Source organism: Halichoerus grypus, chromosome 14, assembly GCF_964656455.1.
Source record: "Halichoerus grypus chromosome 14, mHalGry1.hap1.1, whole genome shotgun sequence".
NCBI classification, from domain to species: domain Eukaryota; kingdom Metazoa; phylum Chordata; class Mammalia; order Carnivora; family Phocidae; genus Halichoerus; species Halichoerus grypus.
In genome coordinates, this window is record NC_135725.1 from 5,628,061 (window position 1) to 5,649,684 (window position 21,624).

Genomic DNA, 21,624 nt, shown 5'->3' on the forward strand with positions numbered 1-21,624 from the left:
CGTGATGTAATGAGCCCTGGGTGTTATATGCAACTGATGAATCACCAAACTCTGCCTCTGAAACTAATGGTATACCATATGTTAATTTAAATAAAATTTAATTTAATTTTTAAAAATTGGTATATTGAGCACCTGTAGTGCTCACTGTGGTAGTTAGTGTGTGAACAGCTGACAAAGATGTCTGCCCTCATGTCGCTTACATCCAGGTGATGGGAGGTCGTAAACTTAAGAGACTTTGTTTTCTGATAATTGATACAGAAGAAATAAAACAAGGAACATGTTGTGAGGACCAGTTTTAATTTTAAATAAGTTGATCAGATAGGCTTCTCTGAGAAAATACTTGAAAAAACATTTGACAGTTGTGAGGAAGGAAGACTTTTGGGTATCTACAGAAGAACACTGGAAGCCAAGCGAGCTGCCAGTGCAAGTGCCCTGGGGCAGGGTGGACCAGAGGTCTACAACCAGCAAGAACAGCAGTAGGCCAGCATGGCTGCAGCATGGCTGAATAGGTAAAAGAGGGCAGATCATGTGTGGAATTGAAGGCCATCACACTTTTCACCCACATAATACAGTTGAGACCCATCCATGCTGTTGCATCTTTCCGTAGGGTGTCCCATTGTCCAATGATTGGATCTATCACAATTTGTTAATCCATTTGCCAGTTGGTGGTCATCTGTGTTCCCACCTTTTGGCTTTGTGAATAAAGCCGCAGTAAGTGTTCATTTTTCAGTCTTTTTTGCATGGACACATATCTTCATTCCTCTTGAGAAAATGATTAAGAGAGCGTGTGGGATACTGGGTTTTGTAGTAAGTGCATGTTTAACATCGTAAGATGCTGCCATACTGTTTTTCGGAGTGGCCGTGCCATTGAGATTTCTAGATGCTCTGAATCCTTGCCAGCATTTGGTATTGTCAGTTTGGGATGAGAAAGCAGTGTTGGGTTTTTTTGTTTTTGTTTTTTGGGTTTGTTTTTTGGTTTTTTGGTTTTGGTTTTGGTTTTGGTTTTTTTCAATTTAAGCCACTCCGCTAGGTATGTACAGGTATTTCATTTTGTTTTTAGAGTAATCTGATGTCTGATGATGTTGAACATCATTTCGTTTGCATATTTGCTATCTTACCTTCCCTGTGGTGAAATACCAGATCTTTTCTCAAATCTTTTGTTGGTTTTTTCTCATTGAGTTTTTCTTATTCCCAGATTTTGAGAGTTGTTTAGATATTCTGATACAGGTCCTTTATTGGGAATGTTTTATGGATGTATTCTAATCCATGACTTATCTTTTCATTTGCTTAATGCTGTCTTCCAAGAACAGACATTTTTAATTGATCAATTTAAAATTTATCAAAATATCAGACTTTATGGGTTATTTGTTTTTTCTTTCTTCTTTTTTGTTTGGTCCCATCTAAGGAATCTTTGCCTAATCTGGGTCACAAATATATTCCTATGTTATCTGTTAAAAGTTTATAGTTATGGATTTTACATTTATGATCAGTTTGAGTTTTTTTTTAATTAAAAAAATTTTTTTTTAATTTTGTTTATGGTACAAGTTGTAGCTGTTCAAGGAAAGTTTTTTTTTTTTTCTCCCTGTCTTACGGAGCTTTATTACTTCCAGGACCATTTGTTAAGAAGAAGGTACTTTATCTCCATTGAATTGCTTCGGCATCTCTGTTGGAAGTCATTTGACTATGTGTCCCTCTATTTCTAGACTCTCTTCTGTTGTTTTGTGTATCATTTTGCCTTTATCACACTGTCTTGATTATTGTTTTAATTACATGTTTTAATTAACATGTAATTGATTAATTACATATCTTGTAATGTAATGTGAGTTCTTCAACTTTGTTCTCTTCAGAATTATTTTGGATATTCTAGGTCCTATCCTTTTCCTTTAAGAATCATTCTATCTCCTAAAAGTTTACTGGGATTTTTGCCTGTGATCATATGAGATCTACAGATCAACTTGGGGAGAACTAACAGAACTGACATTGGAGCATACTGAGCCTTTCAATCCCTGAACACACAATAGCTTTTCATTTAGTGATAAGGTGGGTTAGGAACTATGAAAGTACATGATCTGTTTCACATTTTAGAAGAATCAGTCGCTCCTGTTTAAGAATTGATTCTAGTGGGGCACTGGTTGAAGCAGTGACAATTTAGGAAGCTATTCAGGTGATTCAAGTAAGAATCCATGGTATTAAGTTAGCACTGAGGAGTAGCTTTGCAAATAGAGTGTGCTACCAAAGGTAGGAGTTTTGACAATGGGATAAAAACCTGTTTTTATATCTCGGTTTAGTTTGATGAACATTTTTTTTATGATTTGGGTCCATTTCACTCCCTTTCTTTGAATTGTTTATTCTTTATCCTGATTCTATTTTGTATTTTGATCTTTTACTTATATTTTGAGATTCACCTCTGCCTGTGATGTGGATTGCAAATTTTTCTCTAATATGTTATATTTTGGCCCTGCTTATAATTTCTATCTTTGCCATAAAGAAATTTAATTATTATTGTCATCAACTTTAGCAGCCTTTTCTTTTATGAATTCTGAATTTTGGGTCCTATTTAGGTATTTTCCACTTTCCCCACCAGTCCTGCTAAGATATGATTGATGTGTGATATTGCATTAATTTAGGATATGCACCAAAATGATTTCATATATGTATATATTGCGAATTGATTGTCACAGTAAGTTTAGTTAACATCCATCACTTCACATAGTTAGAATTTTTTCCTTGTGATGAAAACTTTTAGAATTCATTCCCTTAGCAACTTTCAGATATACATGCAGTACTGTTAACTATAGTCACCATGCTGTACATTACATGTCCAGAACTTACCTTGTACCTGGAAGTTTGTACCTTTGACTGCCTTCACACAATTCCCCCAGTTACCACTAACCCCCACACCCCGCCTCTGGCAACCACCAGTCTATTTTCTGTTTCTATGAGTTTGGCTTTTTTAGATTCCACATGTAAGTGAGATCGTACAGTGTTTGTCTTTCTACATGTGACTTATGTTACTTAGTACAAGGCCCTCAGTGGCCATCTGTGTTGTTGTGAATGTCAGGATTTGTTTCTTTTTTATGGCTGAATAATACATATATGTAATATATATATTATACATATGATATATATGAGATATATATATATGATGTTTGTATTATGTATATTACATATATATATTATGCCCCCTTTTTTTTAATCCATTCATCCATTGATGGATGCCTACATTATTTACATGTCCTGGCTATTGTAAATAATGCTGCAATGACTAGGGGTGCAGGTACCTCCTTGAAATAGTTATTTCACTTCCTTTAGATATATATATATATATATATATATCTCCAGCTACTGCTGGGTCATATGGTAGTTCTATTTTTAATTTTTTGAGTAACTTCCGTATTGTTTTCCATAGTAGCTGCACCAGTTTACTTTCCCACTCACAGTGGACAAAGGTTCCCTTTTCTCTGTATCCTCACCAACACTTGTTGTCTCCTGTCTTTTATATGATAGCCATTCTAACACGTGTGAGATGGTATCTCATTGTGGTTTTGATTTGCATTTCCCTGGTGATTAGTGGTGTAGAGCATCTTTTCATATACCTGCAGGCCATTTAGATTTCTTCCTTGGAAAAATGTCTATTCAGTTCCTCTGTCCATTTTTTTTTTATCAGAATGGAGGTTTTTTGCTACTGAGTTGTATGAGTTCTTATATAAAGAGTTTTGGTTATTAACCCCATATGAGTTTTTCATTTGCAAATATTTTTTTCCCATTTAGAAGGTTACCTTTACATTCTGGTGATTTTTTTTTTTTTTTTTTTTTTGCTGTACAGAAACTTTTTAGTTTGATGTAGGCCCCCTTGTTTATTTTTGCCTTTGGTATAAATCCAGAAGTCATCACCAAGACCAATGTCAAAAGCTTAACTCTACATTTTATACTAGGAGTTTTATGGCTGCAGGTCTTACATTCAAGTGTTTAATCCACTTTGATTTGATTTTTGTGTATGGTGTAAGGAAGTGGTCCAGTTTAATTTTTTGCCTGTGGCTGTCCAGTTTTCCCAACACTTTAATTGAAGTGACTATCCTTTTACTACTGTATAGTTTTGTCTCTTTTGTCATAAATTAATTGGCCATATTTGTTCTTTTATTTTCGGGCTCTCTGTTCTGTTCCATTGGTCAGTGTGCCTGTTTTTATGCCAGTACCATACTGATTTGATTACTGTAGCTTTGTAATATCATTTGAAATCAGGGACTGTGATGTCTCCAGCTTTGTTCTTTCACAATATTGCTTGCACTACTTGGGATCTTTTGTGGTTCCATACAAATTTTAGGATTCTTTTTAAAAATATTAATTTTCCCAATACATGAGCATGGAGTATCTTTCCACTTATTCATGTCCTCTTCAATTACTTTCACCAATGTCTTATAATTTTTATTGTATAAATCTTTTACCTCCTTGGTTACGTTTATTCCTAGGTTTTTATTCTTTCTGATGGAATTATAAATGGGATTGTATTAATTTCCCTTTCTTATAGTTCACTGTGGTGTAGAGAAACTCTTGATTTTTGAATATTGATTTTTACATACTGCAACTTTACTGAATTTATTAGTTCTGGCAATTTTAGTGGAGTCTTTAGAGTTTTCTATATCTAACATTATGTCACCTGTAAATAGAAACAGTTTTACTTTTTCCTTTACCATTTGGATTCCTTTTTTTTTCTTTCTTTTTGTTTTTCTTACCTAATCGCTCTGGCTAGGACTTCCAGTACTGTGTTGAATAAAAGTGGCAAGAGGGGACATCCTTGCTTTGTTCCTGATCTCAGAGGAAAAGTTTTCAACTTTCCCTCATTGAGTATGATGTTAGCTGTGGGTTTGTCATATATAGCCTTTGTTATGTTGAGGTATATTCCCTTTCTACCCACTTTGTTGAGAGTTTTTATCATGAATGGATATTGGATTTTGTCAGATGCTTTTTCTGCATCTATTGAAATCGTATGATTTTTATTCATTTTGTTACTGTGGTGTAACACATGGATTGATTTGTGGGTGTTGAGCCATCTTTGCATACCTAAAATAAGTTCCACTTGATCATGGTGTATGATCCTTTTAATGTATTACTGAGCTAGGTTTGCCAATTTTGTTGAGAATTTTGCATCTGTGTTCATCAGGGATATTGGCCTGTAATTTTCTTACAGTGTCCTTGTCCAGTCTTGGTATCAGGAATGCTGGCTTCATAAAATTAGTTTCAAAGTGTTCCCTCCTCGTGTTATTTTTTGGAAGAGTTTGAGAAGGTTTGGTATTCTTCTTTAAATGATTAGTAGAATTCACCAGTGAAGCCATCTGGTCCTGGGCTTTTGCTTATTGGGAGGTTTTGATTACTGATTCAGTCTTCTTGCTAGTAATCAGTCTGTTCAGATTTTCTAGATTATCCAGTTTGTTGGTGTATAATTGTTCATAGTAGTCTCTTGTGAACCTTTGCATTATTTTGTGTTATCAGTTGTAATGTCTCCTCTTTCGTTTCTTTTTTTTTTTTAGATTTATTGATTTATTTTAGAGAAAGAGTGTGCAAGCAGGGGGGAGGGGCAGAGGGCGAGGAAGAGAGAGACTCCTCAAGCAGACTCCCCACTAAGCACAGATCCCGATGTGGGGCTCCATCCCAGGACCCTGAGATCATGACCTGAGCCAAAATCAACAGTTGACACTTAACTGACTGAGCCACCTAGGTACCCCTCTCCTCTTTCATTTCTAAATTTGTTTATTTATTTGCATCCTCTTTCTTAGTTTCCTGAGTCTAGCTACAGGTTTGTCTATTTTGTTTGTCTTTGGAAAGAATAGCTCTTAGTTTCCTTGGTCTTTTCTATTGTCTTTTTAGTTTCTATTTCATTTACTTCCACTCTGGTCTTTTTATTACCTTAAAGTGTAAAGTGAGATTGCTTATTTGAAATCTTTGTTTATTAATGTAGGCATTTATCACCATGAATTCCCCTCTTAAAACAGCTTTTGCCATGTCTCGTAAGTTTTAGTATGTTGTATTTCCATTTTCATTTGTCTCAAAATATTTTTTGATTTCTCATTTTATTTCTTCTTTGACCCATTGGTTGGTTGGTAGCATGTTGTTTAATATCCACATATTTGTGCATTGTCTGGAGTAATTTCAGTTTATTTCTAGTTTTATACCATTGTAGTCAGAGAAGATGCTTGATATGATTTCAGTCTTCTTAAATTTATTAAGATTTGTTTTGTGGCCTAACATATGATGTATCCTGGAGAATGTTTCCAAGTGCACCCAAAAAGAATGTATATTTTCCTGCTTTTAGATGGAATGTTTCTAAATGTCTGTTAAGTCCATTTGGTATAACATGTAGTTTGTCTTATGTTTCCTTACTGATTTTCTTCCTGGATGATCTATCCATTGTTGCAGGTGGTATATTGCAGTCCCAACCTATTACTGTATCCCTGTCTATTTCTACCTTCAGATCTATTAATTTCTTTATAATATTAGGTCTTCCTGTGTTGGGCATAAATATTTACAAAGGTTACATCCTCTTGTTGGATTGATCCCTTATCATTATATAATTGCCTTCTTTGTTTCTTGTTATAGTCTTTGTCTTAAAGTTTGTTTTGTTTGTTGTAAGTATAGCTATCCTTATTTTCTTTTTAATTCCATTTGCATGGAATATCTTTTGCATCTCTTCACTCTCAGTCTATGTGTCCTTAAAGCCGAAGTGAGTCTTTTGTAGGCGGCATGTAGTTGTAACCTTAAAAAAAAAAAATCTATTTGGCCACTTTCTTTTGATTAGAGAATTTAGTCCATTTATATTAAAATAATTATTTATAGTTATGTCCCTTCTGTTGCCATTTGTTCATTGTTTTTCTGGCTTTTGGTAATTCCTTTGTTCCTTTCTTCTCTTTGTCCATTCCTTGTGATTTGGTGATTTGGTGTAGTGGTATGCTTTGATTTATCTTTTGGTTTTCTAAAGGTTTTTGCTTGTGGTTGCCATGAGGGTTATGTGAAACATGTTACATTTATAACAGTCTGTTTCAAGCTGATAACCAATTAATTTTGAATGCATACCTCAGCTCTGCATTCTTATTTTGACCCTGACATTATGTTTTTGATGTCACAATTACATCTTTTTACCTTATCAGTAACAAATTATCATAGTCATAGTTATTACTATTGTCTTTTAACCTTTGTTGTAGATTTATAAGTGATTCACCCACCACCATTACATTATTTCTTTGAATAAGCTTTCTGCTCCTTTCCAGTTCTCTTCTCCTTCTGGGACCCCCTATAATGCAAATATAGTCTACTTGAAGGTTTCGCATAATTCCTTTAAGCTATTTTCATTCCCTTTCATTCTTTTTCCTGTACTGCTTAATTGTTGAATTCCACTGCCCTGTTACTGAGTTCACTGATCCTTCTGCTTGACCGAGGCTACTGTTAAACCCCTCTATTGAAGCTTTTAGTTCAGTTACTGTATTCTTCAGCTCTATATCTGCTAATTTCTCATATTTTCTGTCTCTTCCTTAGAATTTTCACTTTATTTATGCATTGTTTTCCTGACCTCAGTGAGAATCCTAATGACCATTACTTTGAACTCTATCAGGTACCTCACTAATCTTTTTTAATTATTATTATTATGTTCAGTTAGCCACTGTATAGTACATCATTAGTTTCTGATGTGGTGTCAGTGATTCATTAGTTGTGTGTAACACCCAGTAGTCATCACAACACGTACCCTCCTTAATGCCCATCACCCTTTTACACCCCGCCCGGCTCCTCCCCTCTGAAACCCTCAGTTTGTTTCCCAGGGTCCATAGTCTCTCATGGTTCATCTCCCTCTCTGATTTCTCCCCCTTCAGATTTCCCTCCCTTCCCCTATGGTCCTCCAAGCTATTGCTCATGTTCCACATAGGAGTGAAACCGTATGATAATTGACTTTCTCTGCTTGAATTACTTCACTTAGCGTAATCCCCTCCAGTTCCATCCATGTTGATGCAAATGGTGGGTATTCATCCTTTCTGATGGCTGAATAATATTCCATTGTATATATGTACCACATCTTCTTTATCCATTCGTCTGTTGAAGGGTGTCTCAGCTCCTTCCACTGTTTGGCTGTTGTGGACATTACTGCTATGAACACTGGGTGCATGTGCCCCTTCTCTTCACTACATCTGTATCTTTGGGGTAAATGCCCAGTAGTGCAATTGCTGGGTCATAGGGTAGCTCTATTTTTAACATCTTGAGGAACCTCCATACTGTTTTCCAGAGTGGCTGTACCAGCTTGCATTCCCACCAACAGTGTAAGAGGGTTCCCCTTTCTCCACATCCTCACCAACATTTGTTGTTTCCTGTTTTGTTAATTTTTGCCATTCTAACTGGTGTAAGGTGGTATCTCATTGTGGTTTTGATTTGTATTTCCCTGATGGCTAGTGATGTTGAGCATTCTTTTATGCATCTGTTAGCCATTTGCATGTGTCTGTTTGGAGAAGTGTCTGTTCATGTCTTCTGCCCATTTTTTGACTGGGTTATTTGCTTTTTGGGTGTTGAGTTTGAGAAGTTCTTTATAGATCTTGAATATCAGCCCTTTATCTGTAATGTCATTTGCAAATATCTTCTCCCATTCTGTGCAGTTCAGCAGTGTGGCAGGATACAAAATCGATGCACAGAAATTAGTTGCTTTTCTATACACTAACAATGTAACTGTAGAAAGAGAAATTAAGGAATTGACTCCATTTACAATAGCAACAAAAAACATAAGATACCTAGGAATAAACCTAACCAAAGAGGTAAAGGATCTATACTCTAGAAACTTCTGAACACTTATGAAAGAAATTGAGGAAGACACAAAAAGATGGAAGAACATTCCATGCTCATGGATCGGAAAAATAAACATTGTTAAAATGTCTACCCTATGTGGAGAAAGGGGAACCCTCCTACACTGTTCGTGGGAATGCAAGCTGGTGCAGCCACTCTGGAAAACAGTATGGAGTTTCCTCAAAAAGTTGAAAATTGAGCTACCCTATGATCCAGCAATTGCACTATTAGATATTTACCCCAAAGATACAAATGTAGTGAACCAAAGGGGTACATGCACCACAATGTTTATAGCAGCAATGTCCACAATAGCCAAACTATGGAAACAGCCTAGATGTCCATCAACAGATGAATGGATAAAGAAGATGTGGTGTGTATATATGATGGAATATTATGCAGCCATCTAAAAATGAAATCTTGCCATTTGCGACGATGTGGATGGAACTAGAGGGTATTATGCTAAGTGAAATAAGTCTGTCAGAGAAAGACAGTTATCATATGATCTCACTGATATGAGGAACTTGAGAAACAAGACAGAGAATCATAGGGGAAGGGAGGGAAAAATGAAACAAGACGAAATCAGAGAGGGAGACAACCATAAGAGACTCTTAATCTCAATAAACAAACTAAGGGTTGCTGGAGGGGAGGGGGGTGGGAGGGATGGGGTGGCTGGGTGATGGACATTGGAGAGGGTATGTGCTATGGTGAGTGTTGTGAATTGTGTTAGACTGATGAATCACAGACCTGTACCCCTGAAACACATAATACACTATATGTTAATAAAAAAAAAAAAATGTCTATCCTGCCCAGAGAAATCTACACTTTCAATGCCATCCCTGTTAAAATACCATTGGCGTTTTTCAAGGAGGTGGAACAAACAATCCTAAAATTTGTATGGAACCAGAAAAGGCTCTGAATCACCAAGGGAATGTTGAAAAAGAAAAACAAAGCTGAGGGCATCACGTTGCCACCTGATTTCAAGCTCTGTTACAAAGCTGTGATCACCAAGACAGCATGGTATTGGCACAAAAACAGACACATAGATCAATGAAACAGAATAGAGAGCCCAGGGGCGCCTGGGTGGCTCAGTCGTTAAGCGTCTGCCTTCAGCTCAGGTCATGATCCCAGGGTCCTGGGAACGAGCCCTGCATCAGGCTCCCTGCTCGGCAGGAAGCCTGCTTCTCCCTCTCCCACTCCCCCTACTTGTGTTCCCTCTCTCACTGTGTCTCTCTCTGTCAAATAAATAAATAAATAATCTTAAAAAAAAAAAAGAATAGAGAGCCCAAAAATGGACCCTCAACTCTGTGGTCAACTAATCTTTGACAAAGCAGGAAAAAATATGCAATGGAAAAAAGACAGTCTCTTCAGTAAATGGTGCTGGGAAAATTGGACAGCCACATGCAGAAGAATGAAACTGGACCATTCTCTTACACCACACACAAAGATAAGCTCAAATTGGATGAAAGACCTCAGTGTGAAACAGGAATCCATCAAAATCCTAGAGGAGAACATAGGCAGTAACCTCTTTGACATCGGCCACAGCAACTTCTTTCAAGACACGTCTCCAAAGGCAAGGGGAACAAAAGCAAAAATGAACTTTTGGGACTTCATCAAGATAAAAAGCTTCTGCACAGCAAAGGAAATAGTCAACTAATCTTCTTTTCATTAAGGACATTTTTGAGGTTTTATCTTGTTCTTTCATTTGGACCATATTCCTGTTTCTTCATTTTCCTTCTCTGTGTTGGTTTATGCACATTAGAAAAAACAGCCACTTCTTCCAGTCTTGACAGTGGCCTAGTGTAGAAGATGGACCTTATCATTCAGCCCAGCCCACACCCTTGGTTGTCTCTCAAATCTTTGTGATGGTCCCACCTGTTTCCTTTGTTCTTAGTGATTACCAGTAGCTGAGGGTGTACCAAGATCCATTTTGATGTGGGTATTTTCTTATTCACTCAATATATAGGAGTTGCTCAGCTGTTCTCTTGATTTCTTTGTGAGGAAACTGCTCCATGTGTAGCTGTAGATTTGGTGTGTCTGTGGGAGGAGGTGAGACAGGAACTTGCTATGTCACCAACTTGACCAGAACCCTCCATTTCCCAGTCTTACATTATAATAGAAACTTTCCATGTTGTGTTCTAGAACTCGATTAATTTTATTTTTTACATTTATATGTTTGGTCCACTCTAATTTTACCTTGTTCAGTGGTATGAGGTATAGATCTAACTTTCTTACCCCTCACTCCTATTTAATTATTCCTATACCATTTTTGAAAGTTTATATTTTTTCCAAAAATAAAAGATGCCATCCTTTTTCTCCTTCAAAAATCACCTGTATTTTAGTCATTTTTAACTTTCTCTTCTGCTCCATGGTCATTCAAGCTCATCATCTATTAAAACTTGACAAAGTTTGAATATCAAGTACAACAAATACAACATCATTGTTCTTAAACATTTTCTGGCTATGTATGCTTTTTTAGCTTTCCATATGAATTTTCAAGCCAAGATAAGTAAGCTGTGTGTGTGTATGGTTAATAAATAATGAAGAAGATACATTTATTTGAAATTCTAGTTTGAATTAACAATTTAAAAAATCAACATAATTCATTGTATTAACACCAAAGGAAAGAAAGCATGATCATACTGTTGGATGTAGGAAATAAATTTTAGAATATTAAAATTTCCAGAGCGCCTGGGTGTCTCAGTCAGTTAAGCGTATGACCGTTGATTTGGGGTCAGCTCATGATCTCAGGATCATGGGATCGAGTCCTGCATCAGGCTCCATGCTCAGCATGGAGGCTGCTGCTTCTCCCTCTGCTCTCCCTGCTCACACACTCACATTCTCTCTCTTTCTATCAAATAAATGAAATCTTTTTAAAAAGAATATTAAAATTTCTAGCATTCTAGGAATGAAAGAATCTTCCTTATTTTTATAAGCTGTATCTATCAAAAACTTTTAAAAAATATTTGTAATTCATAGTTCACTAGGAAAACTTTTCCTGGGAAGAAAAATGTTGGCAGTCTTAGCCAGTGAAATAAGGCAAAAAAAAAAGAAAAAAAAATTCAAAGATCGGAAAGCAAGAAATAAATAATTTCCCCAGTGTTTATAGATGATATGATTGCTGATGTAGAAAATCTACATGTATCTATAGGTAAATTATTAGAATTAATGATACAAGATCAGTATGAAAAATTAGGAATTTATGCAGATAAAAATTTATATCTGTGTCATCAAGAAACACTTAGAAAATGAAATTTCTAAATTTGATGTCTTTAAATATCAAATGCCAGAATAGCTCTCTTCTCCCTTTGACTGCCTTATCCGCACTGATAGCCTCTGAATTATTTCTCCCACCTGATGTAGATATTCTTCATATAGTCTGCTCCAAACACAAATCGAGCATCTTCAGTATTGTCTCATTGTTCTTCGATGAATTGCTCTGCCAAGCGTTCACCCCAGCATCCTGATGATTCTAAGTGTTGCCGAATTTGACCCTGGTCATTTCTCTGAGTCTGCTTTGTCCATTTTCTCTTACCACCAATAATAAACTTTTCCCCTGCCTTCTTGATTTATTCTTCTTCTGGTAAATATTGGTATTCTCTCAAATTCAGTTTTGTATCTTTTTTCCCCTCAATTTATATGTCCTGTCTGAGCCAGCAGATGCTGTATTATGATTTCAGTTATCACCTTAGTGACTAATGTCCATTACAATCCTTATCTTTGTTGTAGGCTTCATATGCTACAAACTCACATAAGCAGCTATGCAGTGGATAACTTTTCTGTGTGTCCTCACATATTTTGAGTACAACATAAACAAGATGTGCCTCGCTGTGATCCTCTACCCAACCCTCTTTACCTCTTTTTCCAGTTTCAGTATATAGCATCAGCATCTGCCCCTTTGGTTATGCTGCTTCTCTGTGGAACTGACCAAGAAATCAGGGTTTCTTTCTCTTGGAGAATTAGTTTCCTATGTTTCTTTCCCATTGCTTTGCCTTAATATAGGTGGGCTGCTCTTAAATTGATCTCTTCTGTTTTGCTGCTTAAAACACTCCACTCTTCCCCTAGATCACTTCTAAAATAAATATGTAGTTATGTGTAGATATATCCAAGGCTCACATTAGCCCCTTCATTGATTCCCCGTTACCCTAGCAGAAGACTCTGAGTAGGAGTGTTGTATACCCTAGAGAGGCTTAGGACAAAACATTAGTATAGGATAAAATATTAGAAAGATCTTTTTTTTAGTAACTTTATCTAAACAAAAAAATCCCACTAAACATTATAAGTATCAAGTTAACAGATGGTGCATGTATATAATTTATAAGTAATTGCAAATGAATGAGGGCATGAGAATATTTGTATTCATTATGTATCCCCAAAATGGAAGACAGAGTTAAGGCTATGACAGGCATCCTTTGTAACATGTTGTTTTAAGCTCTACAGTAAACATGATAGAATTAGTTGCAAAGGTATTTTCCATGTCCCCTGTTCAGATTGAACAGAAATGTGCAATTACAGGTATCCGTGTCATTCAAGGATGTGACTGTGGAGTCCACCCAGGAAGAAGGGCAGAAAATAGGCCGCACTCAGCGGACTCTGTACAGAGAGGTGATGCTGGAGATCTACAGCCACCTCGTCTCCATGGGTGAGTTTACCTTATTTGTCTGACTCTCAGATACAACCTGTTTCTTTCTTTTTTTTTCATCACTTTATTGGGGTGTAATTAACCAAAAATTAGACTCAGCAGTTCTCTAGATATAATTTGATAAGTTTTGAGGAATGTATTCAGTTGATTGTCACCACCCACATCGTGATATAGACTACTTCCATCACCCTAAAATGTTTTGTTTCCTGTTCCAGCCATTTCCCTCCTCCTGCTTTCACCACTTAAACTACTGATCCACTCTCCGTTGTAATAGTTTTGCCTTTTCTAGAGATTCATACAAATGGAATCATACAGTACATATTCTTTTTCCTTTACTTCTTTCACCGAAAATAATTATTTTAAGATTCAGGCATGTTTTGTGTGTCAGTTTATTCTTTATAGTAGTAGTATCCTTTTGAATACATACTGTCATTTTCAAATTTGGCGCCATAGGAGTAAGGCTTCTACAAACATTCCAGTACAAGTTTTTGTGCAGACATGTTTCATTTCTCTTGTGTGAAGACATAGGAGCGGTTTTCCTGGGTCTTACAGTAAAGGTATTTGTAACTTTTTATAAGTAACTGCCAAATGTTTCCAAAGTGACTACGCTATTTTCATGCCCATCAGCAAGATACGAGAGTTCTAGCTGAGCCACATTCTCACCTAAACCTTAGGTATTATAATTTCAACCAGTTCAGTTGGGTCAGGTTATATCTTACTGGATTTTAATTTACAGTTCCGTGATGAAAAATGATGATGGGCATCTTTTCATGTGTATTTTGGCTATTTGCATTATCTTTTGTGAGGTGTCTCCTCAAATCTTTAACTCACATCTTTTTCTATCTTTTTTTTTTTTTTTTTTTTTTTTGGTCTTAACTGGGTTGAAAGAATTCTTTATGTAATAGAGGTGACCATTATAAGATAAATGTTTTCTGAACCTCTTTTTCCACATCTGTGGCTCACCTTTTTCTTAACAGTGTCTCTTGAAAGACAGATTTTCATCTTGAAGTCATATTATTTTGTGTTCTTTCATGTCTTATGCTGTTTTCCCTCCTTTTTAAGACATCTTTGCCTAACAAAAAGGTCAGTGAGATTTTTTCTGCTATGTTAAGTTTTATGTTTTCCAATTAGGTTTTCTATATGGTGTTAAGTACAATTGTGCTACTTTTGTGCATCTCATGGTCCACTCCAACAGCACTGTTCGCTGCAGAGATTACCCTTCCCCTGTTCAGTTGCCTTGGTAGCTTTTCCAAATTAAATTGACCATATGTACACGTATTTATTTCTGGAATACATTCTATTTCATTGAACCTACTGTCTAGCTTTATGGTAACACCACACGCTTTTCATTAATATACCCGTGTGTTAACTATTGAGATAAGTTAAGGTGAGTCTAACTCTTTAACTTTTTTTCAAATTTATATTAGTAGTTACTTGTTCTTTGCCTTTCCACATCAATTTTAGAAGCACTTACCATTTTTTTCTTAAAAATTGCTGAGATTATGATCAGGATTGCCCTGAATCTATAGATCTTTCCTTTCATTTGGCTTTTTAAATTTTCCTTCCCATTATTTGTTTTCATCTTACACTTACACTTTACACTTCATGATTAGATATATCAATAGCTTTCATGATTTTAATATTTTAAGTGATATCTTTAATTTCAATTACTAATTTTGGGGAAAATGTCAAAATACAAGTAATTTATTTGTATTAACATCATATCTCATAATATTATCAACCTCATTATTTGTAGTACATGTTTTGAAAATTCCATGATATGTTTTATGTATATAATAATGTCATCTATGAATAAAGATTTTTTCCAGTCTTTGTGCTACTTATTTCTCTTTATGAAACTGGTTAAGACTTGCAATATAATGTATACTGAATATAAATGATGAGAGAGGACAACTTTGTCTTGTTCCTAATCTGAAGGGCAAAACATTCAATCATTTACAAAGTTTTCTTTTTATTATGCTTTCTTTTCTTTTTTGTTCCCCCAATCACTTTAGGTTTTTTTTTTTTTAATTTTTCAAATATTTAATACCCCCTTCACCCATTTTCCCCAACCCCCATCCATTACCACTGACAACCACCAATCTGTTCTTTGTATCTACGAACTTGGTTTTTTTGTTTGTTCCCTGGGATTTTGTTTTGTTTTGTTTTTAAGATTCCACATATATGTGAGATTGTATGGTATTTGTCTTTCTCTGATTGCCTAATTTTACTTAACATAATGCCCTCGAGATCCAGCCATTTGTTGCAAGTGGCAAAATTTCATTTGTTTTTCTGGCTGAATAATATTCTGTTGTGTATATATATCATGATTTGTTTAACCATTAATCCATCAACGGACCCTCAGGTTATTTTCATATCTTCACTATTGTAAAATAATTCCTTGAAGAAAAATGGGGTGCATGTATCTTTTTGAGTTAGTGTTCTTGTTTTTTTCGTATAAATACCCAGGAGCGGAATTCCTAGATCATATGATAGTTGTATTTTCAATTTTTTGAGAAACTCCATACAATTTTCCCCAGTGGCTGCACTAATTTACATTCCAACCAACAGTGCACAAATGTTCCCTTTCTCAGTATCCTCACCAACATTTATTATTTCTTATCTGTTTGATACTAGCCATTCTAACAGGTGTGAAGTGATATCTCATTGTGGTTTTGATTTACACTTCCCTGATGATTAATGATATTGAGCATCTTTTCATATGTCTGTTAGTTATCTATAAATATTCTTGGAAAAATATCTATTCAGATCTTCTGCCCATTTTTAAATTGGATTGTTTGGTTTTTTGCTCTTGAGTTGTATGAGTTCCTTATATATTTTGGATATTAACCCTCTATCAGATGTATGATTTGCACATATCTTCTCCCATTCAGTACATGGCCTTTTCATTCTGCTGATGGTTTCCTTTGTTGTGCAGAAATTTTTTAGCTTGATATAATTCCACTCTATTTCTGTTTTTGTTGCCTTCGCTTTTGGTGTCATATTAAAAAAAATCTTTACCAAGCTCTGTGTCAGCTTACTGAGTATGTTTTCTTCAAGGAGTTTTTTGATTTTGGGTCTTACATTAAATCTTTATTCCATTTAATGTTAATTTCTGTGTATGGTGTAAGATTGTGGTTTGGTTTCATTCTTTTGCATGTGGCTGTCCAGTTTTCCCAACACTATATATAAAGAGACTGTCCTTTTCCTTTTGTATATTCCTGGCTGCTTTGTCTTAAATTAATTGACCATATATGTGTGGGTTTATTTCTGGGATCTCTATTCTGTTCCATTTCTCTGTGAGTCTGTTTTTATGCCAATATCATACTATTTTGACTACTATAGCTTTGTGATACAGTTTCAAGAAAAGGAGTGTTATGCCTTCAGCTTCGTTTTTCTTCCTCTAGATTGCTTAGGCTGTTTGAGATCTTCTGTGGTTTCATACAAATTTTGGGATTGTTTGTCATATCTCTTTGAAGAATGCCATTGGACGCATGTAAAACTCTCCCCTGGGAGACACAAGTGCTCTGGAGAATGGCAGAGGGGCAGTGAGATCGTGTCTGCCCCCCGAGGTTTCTGAAAGGGAGTAGAGTCAGCCTTGGATGTGTGTTTCATGAAGAGCCTGCCTTTCATGTCACAGCCGTGATGATTAGCTAATAAGCTTCTTTCACAGAAGGATTGAGCTTCTGGGTGTGTTGCCTCATGCTGTGCCCTAGGGGTGGTGACTGTTTAAGAAATCTTTGGTGGTGACAGTCCTGTGGGACCCATGGGTTTAAGCCCCACCACACCTGGGCCTGGAGATGTGAGGTGACCCAGGCAGCAGCCACACAGTTTGGTGGGCCAGCAATGATGTGAGCTCCTTGCTGGGTGGCACCAATTCTTACATCCCCATGGGACCAGGAACACAAGCTTCTCTGGTCTGCAGAGCCATGTGATCAGGAGGGATCCCCTGTGTGGCAGCTGTAAAAATTAGGGCACCAGATGCATATAAAAGTTCCATCCTGGGAGATGCTGGTGCTCTGGAGCACCATATAGGGAGAAGGCAGAGGTGGTGTCTGTCAGTCTCCATTCCCAGAGAGTTCCAGCCCGCTCCTAGATGTGTGTGCTCAATTAGGTGCCTGTCCATCAGGACAGTGCTTTAATATAAGGTGAGCCTCCTTCACTTGAAGTCTGGGCGCCATCGACTGCCTCTGTGCTGCGCCCTGGGGTGGGTGAATCCAAGCACAAGGGCCTTTTCTAAAGAGCCATTTCTCAGGTCACCAGATTCGTGGGTCTCAGGACATAGTCCCCCATTGATTTTCAAAGTTCTGTGTATCAAGGGCTCATCTCTCTGGTGCAGATCTTAAAAGTCAGAGTTCCTCATGTAGGATTTGAACTGTTTGCTTCACAGGGAGAAGCTCTAGGTTTTGAGTTCCCTCACACTTGAGGGTCACCAAAGTGTTGGTGGGATTTATGACCAGATTGTGTCCCAGCCTCTCCTCCCTGCTTTGATGTGGTTTTCTTCTCTTTGCACCATTTGTGTTCATCACTCAGCCAGCCCTGAGGTTTTTTTTTAAGAGGATATTGTTCTATATGTAGCTGTAGACTCAGTGTGTCCTTAGGAGGAGGTGAGCAGGATCTTCCTACCGCACTGTCTTGAACCGGAACCCATAAAGTACTATGTTCCTCTAGGTTTTTCATACCTGTCCTTTATCGGGTTAAGGAAGTTCCCCTCCCTCGTTTTGTTTTTTGTTTTTTTTTTAAAGATTTTATTTATTTATTTGACAGAGAGAGACACAGCGAGAGCAGGAACACAAGCAGGGGGAGTGGGAGAGGGAGAAGCAGGCTCCCCGCCGAGCAGGGAGCCCGATGCGGGGCTCGATCCCAGGACCCTGGGACCATGACCTGAGCCGAAGGCAGACGCTTAACAACTGAGCCACCCAGGCTCCCCGCCCTCCCTCGTTTTAAATTTAATCAATAGGTGTTAAATTTTCAAACTCTTTCTTTATAGTGACATCATCTTATGGTTTTTCTTTTTCAGTTAATATTGTGAACCTATTTCTTTTGGAATCTTAACCTTGCATTCCTAGGATGAATCCCACTTGGTCATGATGTATCATCCTTTTTACCTATTGCTAGATTTACTTAATAACGTTTTCTTAAAAATTACATATTTGTAAAATATTTTTTTAAAGAGATTTCTTTTCTCATAGTGTAGTAAAGCTTGCCTCATGAAATGTGTTCTTCTGTTTTCTAGAAGAGCTTGTGTGTGTTCACTATCACTTGGTACTTAGTTATGTAGTAGTTTTTATCATAGAAAACCTCATGTTTTCTTTGCATTTTCACCAGCAGTATCTGAGAGTTCTTGTTGCTCCACATCCATACCAGCATTTGGTGTTGCCAGTGTTTTGGATTTTGGCCATTCTGATAGGTGTGTGATGGTGATCTCATTGTTCTTTTAATTGCAACTTCCTGATGACATAGGATGTTGAACATCTTTTCATATGCTTATTTGCTATCTGTGTATCTTCTTTGGTGAGGTCTATTAAGATCTTTTGCCCATTTTTAAATAGGGTTGGTTGTTCTCTTACTGTTGAGTTTTAAGAGTTCTTTGTATATTTTGGATAATAGCCACATATCAGATGTATCTTTTGCAAGTATTTTTCTCTCAATCTATGGCTTATCTTATTCTGTTAATCTTGTCTTTTGCAGACCAGGCATACTTAATTGTAATGAAGTCCAATTTATCTTTTTCTTCTTTTTCTTTCTTTTTTTTTTTGCAGATTGTTCCATTATGTTGTATCTAAAAAGTCATCACCACACCCAAGGTCAGTTGGGGTTTCTTCTCTGTTACCTTCTAGTTTTATAGCTTTTCCTTTTACATTAGGGTCTAATCCATCTTGAATAAATTTTCTTTTCATTTTGAATAAACTTTTGTGAAGGATGTATGCATGTCTGTGTCTAGATTCACTTTTTTGCATGTGGGCATCCAGTTGTTCCAGCACCAGTTTTTGAAAAGACTATCTTAACTATATTGCCTTTGCGCCTTTGTCAAAGATCAGTTGACTGTGTGTTTGTGGGTCTATTTTTGGGCTCTTTATATTGTTCTGTTGATCTGTTTGTCCCACTGCTCCCCGTATCACACTGTTAAGATTACTATAAGGTTATATTAAATCTTAAAGTTGGGTAGTGTCAGTCTGACCTTTTTCTTCTTCAGTTTTATGTTGGGTATCCTGCATCTTTTGCGTCTCCATATAAGCAGGTTCACTTAGTAGATATCCATAACTTGCTGAGATTTTGACTGGAATTGCATTGAATCTATAGATCAAATTGTGAAGAACTGACATCTTGGCAATATTAGTCTTCTTAACCGTGAACATGGAATAGTTCTCCATTTATTTAGTTCTTTATTACCTTTCATCAGAGTTTTACAGAATTTTTCTCTCATAGTTCTTGCGCATATTTTGTTAGACTTATACTTAATTATTTCATTTTGGGGATGCCAGGTAAATGACATTATGTTTTTAATTTTAAATTCCATTTGTTCATTACTGGTATATAGGAAAGCAATTAATTTTTTTGTATATTAATCTCATATCCTGCAATTCTGCTATAATTGCCTATTTGTTTCAGTCTTTTTGTCTGTTTGGATTTTCTGCATAAATGATCATGTCATCTGTGAGCAAAAACAGTTTTTTTCTTTCTTCCCAATCGGTATGCCCTGTATGTCCGTTGTCTTATTACATTAACTAAAACTTCCAGTATAATGTCGAAAAACAGTGGTGAGAAAAGACATTTTGCCTTATTTCTGCTCTTACAGGAAAATTTCAAGTTTCTCACTATTAAGTGTGATGTTAGCTATCAGTTAAGATAGATATTTTTTATCAAGTTGAGAAAGTTCCCTTTTTTCCTATTTTACTGAGAGTATTTGTCATGAATTGTTGAATTTTATCGAATGCTTTTTCTGCATCTGTTGCTATGACTGTGTGAATTTTTTTCCTCTTTACCTTCTTAGTGTGATAGATTACATTAATTGATTTTTGAATGTTGAACCAACCTTGCATACCTAGGATAATACCACTTGGTCATGGTGTGTAATTTTTTTATATACACTGTGAATTTTGATTTGCTCATATATTTTTTTAAAGACTTTATTTATTTATCTGACAGAGAGAGGGCACACAAGCAGGCAGAGCAGCAGGCAGAGGGAGATGACTGAACCACCCAAGGGCCCCTGATTTGCTCATATTTTGCTAAGGATTTTTGCATGTATGTTAATGAGCGATACTATTGCTTTGTTATCTTTTCTTATACTGTCTTTTTCTGGTGTGGGTATTAGGGGATGCTGTTCTCATAGAGTGAGTTAGGGAGTATTACCTCTGCTTCTGTCTTCTGGAAGAGATTGTAGAGAATTGGTGTAATTTCCTTCTTAAATGTTTGGTAGAATTCACTGGTGAACCCGTCTGGGCATGATGACTTCTGTTTTGAAAGGTGGTTATTTCTTGATTGAATTTCTTTCATACGTATAGGCCTATTGGTACTCTTTCTTCCTGTGTGAGATTTGGCATATGCTGTCTTTCAAGGAATCATCTAGATTATAGAATTTGTGGGCATAGAGTTGTTGATAGTATTCTTTTTTTATATTTTGATATCCACAAGATCTGTTGTGACGTCCCCTCTTTCATTCTGATGAAACAGGGAGATAATCTTCTCTCTCCTTTTCATTTGGCCTGGTTAGAGGCTTGTTGATTATATTGATCTTTTCAAAGATTCAACTTTTGGTTTCATCAATTTTGTACATTAATTTCCTGTTTTCAATTTCATTGATTTCTGCTCTAATTTTTAAATTTATCTTCTCCTCTTTACTTTGGATTTAATATCTTCATCTTTTTCTAGTTTCCTATAGTATAATCTGAGATTATTGATTTTAGATCTTTCTTCTTTTTAATTTCTGCATTCACTGCTATAAATTTCCCTCTAAGTAGTGCTTTCACTTATCTCACAATTTTGAATAATCTGTATTTTCATTTCAGTGAAAATATTTCCTAATTTGTCTTAAGATTTTCTTCTTTGGCCATGTGTTATTTAGAAGTGTGTGTTTAGTTTCCAAGTACTTTGGTTTTTTTCCATCTGTCCTTTTGTTGAGTTCTAGTTGAATTCCATTATGTTCTGAGAGCATACACTGTATGATT

The 21,624-nt window shown here is 36.2% G+C and overlaps 1 protein-coding gene across 20 annotated transcripts in view; it reads left to right on the plus strand.

The window, feature by feature from the left end:
- The window catches only part of LOC118530557 (zinc finger protein 782-like), a 120,824-nt gene that overhangs the window by 2,404 nt on the left and 96,796 nt on the right, over positions 1–21,624 (plus strand). For 9 of the 20 annotated variants that reach the window (XM_078062298.1, XM_078062299.1, XM_078062294.1 and 6 more), the window contains exons 3-4: positions 13,327–13,453; positions 19,216–19,260. The exons of 2 other annotated variants lie outside the window; for them this stretch is intronic. In XM_078062298.1, coding sequence (XP_077918424.1) covers positions 13,327–13,453; positions 19,216–19,260 — 172 coding nt within the window. Of the gene's footprint in view, positions 1–13,301; positions 13,454–19,215; positions 19,261–21,624 lie in introns of all 20 variants that reach the window. 9 more of the 20 variants (XR_013443996.1, XM_078062302.1, XM_036084130.2 and 6 more) reach the window with 4 other exon arrangements.